A 10,020-nucleotide genomic window follows, 5' to 3' on the forward strand; every position below is an offset into this window, starting at 1 on the left:
AATTTATTGCCTTTTCAGTGCTGCCTCCTAGTACAAAGTACATCATTCATGTCTCAGAACAGTGTCCTGTTCTATCTCTACCCAGAGGCTGCAGTGGAGGTCAGCTTCTGGTGCATATCTACTTGTTCAGATTATTTTAAAAATGTGTTTTTCCAGTGCTGAGTATCATTTTCTCCTCCAAGCATTGGTTCTAGGCCTTATGCATAAATGAGGTAGCACTGTTCCACCATGTCCTATTCTAAAATACTTTCTCTTCCAGGGCTGGCAGGTTAATGGCACTTCCATACCGAAGACGCCAGAGGAAATCACTGAAGAGGAGTGCTCTGCCTTGGGCGTGGGTCTCTGGAACAACATGGTAAGAAGTGTTGAAGATGTTAGGGTTGATTAGGCTTAGCACAAATGCCTGGAACCTCAAAGCCAGTCAGTCCTTAAGTAGGGAGGGTTCTGTCATTAGCAGTACTGCGAGGAATGGGGGAAGCTGATGAAAGTTCCCTCATAGCTACCACCCTCAGACAGGTAGGGAGACTACTCTATATTTAAAGGTGTAGTACAGAGTCCAGAATGACCTCTCCTTCCAGGTACAAAGCTATGTACACTGTAGTAAGCATTTTGAAAAGTCCCTGTGATGTCCTCCTTTCAACAATAGTCTCCTAAATATGGGGCAGGCACAAAGACACATAAGGGTACAGAAAAGTAAAGAAAAATCCCTTCTGTTGGTGAGCCTGGCTTCTCTCACAGTGTCACAGCACAGCTACACAGAACCCCATTCAGGAGAATGCATCTGGGTCTTGGCCTGGCCTTTCAGTTCCTAAACTGATGTTGTAACAGTTATAACATTGCAGCACTGAACATAATGGAGTCCTAATCTGTGACTGGGGCTCCTACGTACCACAGCAGTACAAATAATAATATACTCTTTTATACCATTTTGCCAAAATGTTCCTATTTTGAGTTAGATGGTTGGTCTGGAGGCTCCTCCATTTCTGCCTCAAGGTTTGGATCCAGGATAGACAGACTCCGTACAGCTGTGGAAAGCTGCAAATGTCTCTCTCCGGGGACTGGTTCTTCAAAGAAACATGGACACTCCTAACCCCAGAGCATAAGAGCCAAACGGCAATTTGCATTCACAAAATTTGTGCATGTAATTGAATGTGGGCAGAGCTCTAGGTACTTCCACGTCCAGCTAGCTGATGGTGAGTGCAAATCAATGAGTGAGAGGGACAGAGCACTCTGATTTGTCACTGTGGTTAATTTAACTGGGGGCAAAAATTCAGACATATTTTTTTTTTGCACCTGTCTAAAGTGAAATCTGGTCCCAGTGTTTTGAAAATGCTTCCTTTAGTGTATTTGCTGTTTTAGACGTATCTGCTCTATCACCAGAGTTTTAGTTTGAGGCATTCCCCCCCGCTTTTTATTTAGAAATTTGCCTCTTTCAAAATTTTCCAAGGTTCTTCTTTCCCTGGTGATGCCAGCAGCCACATTTCAACACACACACTTATATTTTTTAAAAGGATTAAGTTAAAATAAATAAATGGCTGTTAGTGGAGCTATATTAAAGAAAACCACAGGGAATTATTATTATTATTATTTATTTTGGAGGAGCAGATATTCATGAATGAACCAGATGCTGGCATCTAAAATTAAAAATGTTGTAGTTTTTTTTTTTTTTTTTTTTTTTTTTTTAACTAAGGGCTGGGGGAAAGCCAACAGGTGCAGAGGAGCACACGGTTCAGGTGGAGACATCCCCAAGGGATGAATTTATTAAAGGGGACACTCTATAGCTTAGTAAAAAGGACAGGAAAGAAGTTTGTAAAGTACAGGTAGGAAGTAGTGAAGAACAGTCAAACGTAAGAGTCCCATTTAAATATAACACATGAAGGCAAGCAACTGAATATTGACAAAATGTACAAGTGCTTGTATACAAAGACTAGACTTCTAAATGCTAAGATGGGTGAACTAGCGTGCCTGGTATTAAAGAACGATATAGATATAACAGGCATTGTGGAAACTTGGTGGAATGAGGATAATCAGTGGGACATGGTACTGCTACCAGGTTGCAATATATATCTGAGAATGACAGAGCAGATCGTGCTGGTGGGGGAGTGGGACTATATGTGAAACAAAGCCTAAGGAAAAATCTTAAATAAATCAAACTGTACCATAGAATTTCTATGGATAGAAATTCGATGCTGCAACAGTAGAAGTATAGAAGTAGGAATTTATACTGATCATCTGCCCAGCATGGTGCCTGTAAAATGCTCAGGGTGATTAGAGAGGGTACAAAGGCAGAAAATGAAATAATAATGGGGGATTTCAATTGTCTGCATATTGACAGGGTCTGTATAACCTAAGGAAGGGATGTAGAGATACAATTTCTAGACACCATAAATGAATCCTTCTTGAGCAGCTTATCATGGGTGCAACAAGGGGAGAGGCAATATCTTAAAAGATGCTCAAACTAACTGTATACTGTAAATAAACAGAGAACCAATAAATAAATAAATCAAAAATGCAGCATAACTAAACAACAGAGTACAAGAGGCAGTTAGAGGCTAAAAAGCAACCCTCAACAATAGAAAGGAGTATAGATTTTGGTAAGTTTAGTGTAAAAGTATAATTAGGTAGGCCAAGATGGGTGAACTAGAGTGTCTAGTATTAAATGAGTATATTGATATAATAGGCATCACAGAAACCTGGTGGAATGAGGATAATCAATGAGACACAGTGATACCAGGGTACAAAATATATCAAAGGACAGAACAGGTCGTGCTAGTGGGGGAGTGGCACTATATGTGATAGGAAGTGTAGAATCAAATGAAGTAAAAATCTTAAATGAACTAAATTGTACTATAGAATCTCTATGGATAGTAATTCCATGCTTGAAAAATAAGAATATAGCAGTAGGGCTATATTACAGACCACCTGACCAGGATGGTGTTAATGATCTGAAATACTCAAGGAGATTAAAATAAAAAACTCAATAATAAAGGGAGAGGGGTAGATCAGTGGTTTAAGCAGTGGCCTGCTAAACCCAGGATTATGAGTTCAATCCTTGAGGGGGCTGTTTAGGGATCTGGGGCAAAAATCTGTCTCTGGGGATTGGACTAGATGATCTCCTGACATCCCTTCCAACCCCAATATTCTGTGATTCACTTAAATAATGGGGGCTTTCAGTTATATATACATATAACCTCAGGAAGGGATGGTGAGATAAAGTTTCTTGACACTTTAAATGATTGCTTCTTGGAGTAGCTAGTCCTGGAACCCACAAGAGGAGAGGCAATTCCTGATTTAGTCCTAAGTGGAGCACAGGATCAGGTCCAAGAGGTGAATATAGCTGGACCACTTGGTAATAGTGATCATAGTATAATTAAATTTAACATCCCTGTGGTGGGGAAAACTCCACAGAAGCCCAACACTGTAGCATTTAATTTCAGAAAGGGGAACTACACAAAAATGAGGGGGTTAGTGAAACAGAAATTAAAAGGTACAAAAGTGAATCCCTGCAAGCTGCATGGAAACTTTTTAAAGACACCATAATAGAGGCTCAACTTAAATGTATACACCAATTTGAAAAACATAGTAAGAGAATCAAAAAAGAGCCACTATGGTTAAACAACAAAGTAAAAGAAGCAGTGAGAGGCAAAAAGAGATCCTTTTAAAAAGTGGAAGATAAATCCTAATGAGGAAAATAGAAAAGAGCATAAACTCTGGCAAATGAAGTGTAAAAATATAATTAGAAAGACCAAACATGCGAACAAATGAGATCCAGTGGATATAGTGTATTTAGATTTTCAGAAAGCCTTTGACAAGGTCCCTCACCAAAGATTTTTAAGCAAAATAAGCAGTCATGGGGTAAGAGGGAAGATTCTCTCATGGACTGGTAGCTGGTTAAAAGATAGGAAACAATAGAGGTTTATTAAAATCATGAGTGGTATAGAGAAAGTAAATAAGGAAGTGTTATTTATTCCTTCTCATAATACAAGAACAAGGGTCACCAAATGAAATGAATAGGCAGCAGGTTTAAAACAAACACAAGAAAGTATTTTTTTTCACACAATGCACTGTCAACCTCTGGAACTCCTTGCCAGGGGGTGTTGTGAAGGCCGATACTATAACAGAGTTCAAAAGGGAGCTAGATAGATTCATGGAAGATAGGTCCATCAGTGGCTATTAGCCAGGATGTGCAGGAATGGTGTCCCTAGCCTCTGTTTGCCAGAAGCTGGGATTGGGTGACAGGGCATGGATCACTTGATGATAACTTTTATGTTCATTCCCTTTGGGGCACCTGCCATTGGTCACTGTCAGAGGACAGGATACTGGGCTTGATGGACCTTTGGTCTGACCCAGTATGGCCATTCTTATGTTTTTAAGAAAGAATTTGAAGCTTAGGACTCAAAAATTAACAGCAATTTTTTTAAAGTACATCAGAAGCATGAAGGCTGCCAAACAATCAATGGGGCCAATGGATGATCAAGGTGCTAAAGGAGCACTCAAAGAAGAAAAGGCTGTTGGAGAGAAGCTAAATGAATTCTTTGCATTGGTCTTCTCTGTAGAGTATATAGGGGAGATTCCCACTCCTGAGCCGTTCTTTTTAGGTGACAAATCTGAGGAACTGTCCCAGACTGAGGTGTCAATAGAGGAGGTTTTTGAATAAATTCATAAATTAAACAATAAATAACAAGGTCCAGATGGTATTCACCCAAGAGTTCTGAAGGACTCAAATATGAAATTGCAAATCTAACTGTGGTATGTAACCTATTGCTTAAATCAGTCTCTGTACCAAATGACAACATTTTTTAAAAAAGACTTTAGAGGTGATCCTGGGAATTACAGCCAATAAACCTAATTTCAGTACCAGGCTAATTGGTTGAAACTATAGTAAAGAACATAATTATCAGACACATAGATGAACATGATATGTTGGTGAACAGTTAAAACGGCATTTGTAAAGGGAAATCATATCTTATCAGTCTACTAGAATGTTTTGAGGGAGTCAACAACCATGTGGACAAGGGGGATACAATGTACTTAGACTTTCAGAAAGCCTTTCACAAGGTCCCTCATCAAAGGCTCTGAAGCAAAATAAGAAGTCATGGGATAACAGGGAAAGTCACCTCATGGATTAGTAATTGATTAAAAGACAGGAAACAAAGGGTAGGAATATATGGTCAGTTTTCACAATGGAGAGAGGGCTGGGTCCCCCAAGATTCTGTACTGAAACCTGTGCTATTCAAAATACTCATAAAATGATCTGAACAAGGGGGTGAACAGTGAGGTGGCAAAATGTGCGGATAGTTAAGTCCAAAGCTGACTGCAAAGAGTTACAAAGGGATCTCACTAAACTTGATGATTGAACAACTAAAGACAGATGAAATTCAATGTTGATAAATGCAAAGTAATGCACTTTCAAAAAATAATACCAAGTATACATACAACATAATAGGGGCTAAATTAGCTGTTCCTACTCATGAAAACATCATCATGGATAGTGCTATGAGAACACCCACTCAATGTGCAGCAGCTCTCATCAAAGCTAACAGAATTTTAGGAACCAGTAGCAAAAGGATAGGTAATAAAACAGAAATATCATAATGCCACTATATAAATCCATGGTATGTCCACACCGTGAATACTGCGTGCAGTTCTGGTCAGTCCATCTCAAAAATAATATATTAGAATTGGCAGAGGTGCAGAGAAGGTGCAATGAAAATGATTAGGGGTGTGGAACAGCTTCCATATGAGAAGAGATTAAAAAGATTGGTATTATTCTGCTTAAAATGGAGACGACTAAGGGGCAATATGATAGATAGTTTTGAGCAAGTGAATAGGGCAGTGTTATTTACCACTGCACATAACACAAGAACTAAGGGTTCATGAAGGATAGGTCCACCAATGGTTATTAGCCAAGAGGGTCAGGGACGCTACTCCATGCTTTGGGAATCCTTAAACCTCCAACTGCCAGAAGCTGGGCATGAAATACAGATCACTGGAAACTGCCCTATTCTATGCTTTCTCTCTGAAACATTTGGCATCAGCTGCTGTCAGAGACAGGTTATTGGACTAGATGGGATCATTGGTCTGACCCCGTATGGCTGTTTTTATGTTCTTATTTACCAAGCATCTGCAGTTCCCATTTTAGGGCAGGTGAAGCAGGTAAAAACAAAATCTGAGCAGTTCAATAAACACAATTTAAGAATAAATCCTTGCAGATCTTTGGTTTTAATTTCTGTCACTTACTGGCAGCTTGAGGGTTAAAACCTAATTGTAATTAAGGCTAAGTTTTTGTCATGGTTATTTTTAGTAAAAGTCAGGGACAGGTCACGGATAATAAACAATAATTCATGGAAAGCAGGACCTGTCCCTGACTTTTACTAAAAATATCCCTGACAAAAGGGGTTAGTGGGTTCAGCACCCATTTCTGCTGGGGCTTTTGGGTCCCCCACTGCTGCAGGGTGTGGGAGCTCTGGGGTCCCCCTGCTCACAGGGCAGCTGGGCAGCTGTAGGGGTTCCCCCCTCCACCCATCATAGCTAGGCATTGCGGGGAGTCCCCGTGCCCGCTGCAGCTGGAGAGCTGTGGGGTCCCCTGCCAGAGCAGGGGCTGGGAGCTGTGGGGGACAGGGGGCTGGATGAGAGCTCCAGCCCCAGGGCAGAAAACGTCATGTAGAGCAATGGAAGTCACAGATTCTGTGACTTCCATGAGCTCCATGATATAATCATAGCTTTCATCGTAATCAAGGCTGTAACCTTGGAACAAAAGGGCTGCCTCTCTGTTATCCATGAACACTCATTAGGATAACGTTAAAGTTCATATCTCAACTCCTCTTTTACTGCAAGGCAAATACCATGATAAGATATGTCATGCTCCTGTGTCATTGTGTTTGGCTCTGTTCCACTAGGTAAATGCATACGAAGCGGACTGGAAGCCAGTTTTAGCACTGTCACAGAGTCTGCCTGTGAGATCAGGCAAGTCACTTAACTTACCTGTGCGTCAAGTTCCCCACTTATAACCCAGGGCTGAAGATACTTGCTTAACTTGCACAGATATTACTAGCGCTAATTAAATGATTTGTAAAATATTTGAAGACAGAAAACACTTCCTAAACTAAATATTATTTTTGAATGGGTTTAAGTGTAAAACTACTGAGGTAATTCACACAAATATGAAAGAGTTAGGGCAACAATCTATCTGCTAAGCACAATTTTTTTTCCGTGAAATTTCTATGAAAGTGATTTTTTTCCCACTGGGTGCAAATAATGAATTTACTTGAGGGGGAGGGAGCTACTTTTGCCAATTTTTGCCACCAAAAATTACACTTTGCTAACAGAAGGTGGAAACATTTTGTCTGGGGTCAGCTTGGCCAATGTTTTAAGGATCCTGGATTTCATTGGCAAACTGCATCAGGTAGGGAAGCCAGAGGAGATTCTTACTAAAATCTTAAAGTAGAATCCACCTTCATGCCCCTCATCCCCACCCCACATCTTTACTGGACTATGCAGCTGGCATTTCAGCCACTAAAATTAGAGACTGGATTAGAACTTTGTCATTCCTGGGTTCACGTGCTCATTTCATGGAGCCTATTAAGCCTCCCTTTCCTCCAGTCTTTCCAAATCCCAGCTCTCCAGATTCCAGTGTGTGCAGATGCCACACGCAGCCTTCTTTCTCACACATATTGTACAAAGAAGTGTGACATCCCCATCCCCATCCTGAAACAATTCTACTGCCTCCCCCTTCATTGCAGGGTCCAGTACAAAACTGCACTCGAGGGTGAAATCCTGATTCCACTGATGTCAATTTATCCCCATATGTTCAAAGCGTTCCATGGATGTGTACACCAGTCTACCTTGTCTTCTCTCTCTAGCTCCCGCTCAAATCCCTGCCCTTACCTAGCATCAAACTCCCGTGTCTGCCTTCACACAGTAATCTGGTACCTGTAGGTGGGAGAGCCTTCTTCTCTGCAACTCCGGCCATTGGAACAGCCTCTCTATATCACTCTGCTTCCATGATTCTCCTTATAAATTCACATCTCTTCTGAATACATATCCTTTATTTGGCCCCCTTGACTACACCTGTTAATATTTCCCTCTTCTATACTTGTCACTTTCATTCTGGAGACGTTTTGGGAAACTTGTGTGTGTGGCAGACATTAAGCAAAATGAAGTTGTACTGTCAAAGATGGGCCTCTCCAGGATTTGCTGTCGGCCTCTTATATTTTTGGAGATGCCGTTTGAATCGATGAACTGACCTAAGGTGAGAAAAATACTTAGTTCAGTTGTGCTTTTATCTTTTGTTTGGATGCTTCCCTATCTGTTCGTCTCCGTGCCTCTCCTCTTTCAACATTGAAATCTCTTAGTAAAGCTGGAGGTTCTCAGAAAGGCATCTCTCTGGGTAGACTTTGTTATCTGCAATCCCTTTGATGGTTGCCTACAATTGCGTGAGACTAGATGACAGGTCAGAATCTTTGGAGTTTAAAAGGCATGGAAGATTTCTTTATCTGATCAGCATCTCTGACAAGGGGAAGCTCTTACTCTCATCAGAATAACATCCGGCGATATCTGCTAAAAAACAGACCCACTGTAGGGGGAGCTGATACGAGATATAAATCAGGGCCAGTGTAGCAGTAAATACGCAGCAGAGTAGGCAGAAGCTCAATTTTTGTCTCCAATATGCTCTGCTCCTTCCACTTGATGTACGAATTCCAGGTGCTCCGTAGATGTTTTACAAAATGCGTAATTGCTGGTTGGGAGCAAGGTTCCAGCAAACTTTATATATTTAAGAAAGTGGTTTGTGAAAAATTGGCAGGTGGTTGGGAAAAGCTGTGAGTAGTTATTTGTATATTTAGACCACCATCACTTCACCAGGCTGATATCTACAAAGGGCAGTTTGATTAATTTGGTAAATGCTTTGCAACATTATCTCTGAAAATATATCTAGATGCTAAGTGCCTTTCATTTGTATTTAAAGAATTTAGACAAGAAGCTTTTACTCTTGTCTGTAGCTATCATTCATGTAACAAAATAGACCGTGAAAAGTCCAGCCCTATAAGATAGGGTTCTTGTCTTCCTGGTTTGTTTTTCCCTAACTGGGTAGTGACCACAGAGGGATTTGTACTATGCGTCATCCTCTATATACTCATTAAATGTTTTTACTTTCATTTTGGGAACATAGGAATTGCCCAACTGGATCAGACCAGTGCTCCATTTAGTCTTTGACAGTGGCCAATAACAGAATATTCAGGGGAATGTGAAAAATTCTGTGGTGGACCAAATAGAATAACCTGCCCATGGGATAAATACCTTTCTGTCTCCCATCAGTTAGGGATTAGCTTATGTCCTGAAGTGTGAAGGTTTATATCCTTTCTAATATTTTTAAAATCTTGTCTAATGTAACTGTGACTCTTCTCATTATCCATACAAATGTCTAATCCTTTCTTGAAATCTACTAATCTCATGGTCATAAGACTGTGACCACGTGTTCCACAGGCTATGATGTGTAAAAATCAGGGCCGGCTCCAGGAACCAGCCCAACAAGCAGCTGCTTGGGGTGGCCAACGATGAGGGGCGTCACGTCCGGGTTCTTCTGCAGCGGGTCCCTTGGTACCTCTCGGAGTGAAAAACCAGCTGCCAAATTGTCGCTGAAGACTGAAGTGGCGGTGGTAGAGCTGCAGATTGAGATTTTTTTTTTTTGTGGTTTTTTTGCTCTTTGGGGCAACAAAAACCCTGGAGCCGCCCTGGTAATAATAACATTTCCAATACCAAATTCTACAGGCCACTTCCCTCAGATCCCACTGGGGAATACACTAAGAAACTGCAACATCTACTCAGGACACTCCCTACACTAACACTGGAACAAATCAACATACCCTTAGAGCCCCGACCAGGCTTATTCTATCTACTACCCAAGATCCACAAACCCGGAAATCCTGGACGCCCCATCATCTCGGGCATTGGCACTCTCACTGAAGGACTGTCTGGATATGTGGACTCTCTACTCAGACCCTATGCCACCAGCACTCCCAG

At 41.1% G+C, this 10,020-nt stretch overlaps 1 protein-coding gene across 1 annotated transcript in view; it reads left to right on the forward strand.

The window, feature by feature from the left end:
• Window positions 1-10,020, forward strand: part of PLB1 (phospholipase B1) — a 126,075-nt gene that overhangs the window by 33,923 nt on the left and 82,132 nt on the right. The window contains exon 14 of the mRNA XM_032790231.1: window positions 260-355. Coding sequence (XP_032646122.1) covers window positions 260-355 — 96 coding nt within the window. The remainder of the gene's footprint in view (window positions 1-259; window positions 356-10,020) is intronic.

This window comes from Chelonoidis abingdonii, chromosome 3 (assembly GCF_003597395.2).
Source record: "Chelonoidis abingdonii isolate Lonesome George chromosome 3, CheloAbing_2.0, whole genome shotgun sequence".
Classification (NCBI taxonomy): domain Eukaryota; kingdom Metazoa; phylum Chordata; order Testudines; family Testudinidae; genus Chelonoidis; species Chelonoidis abingdonii.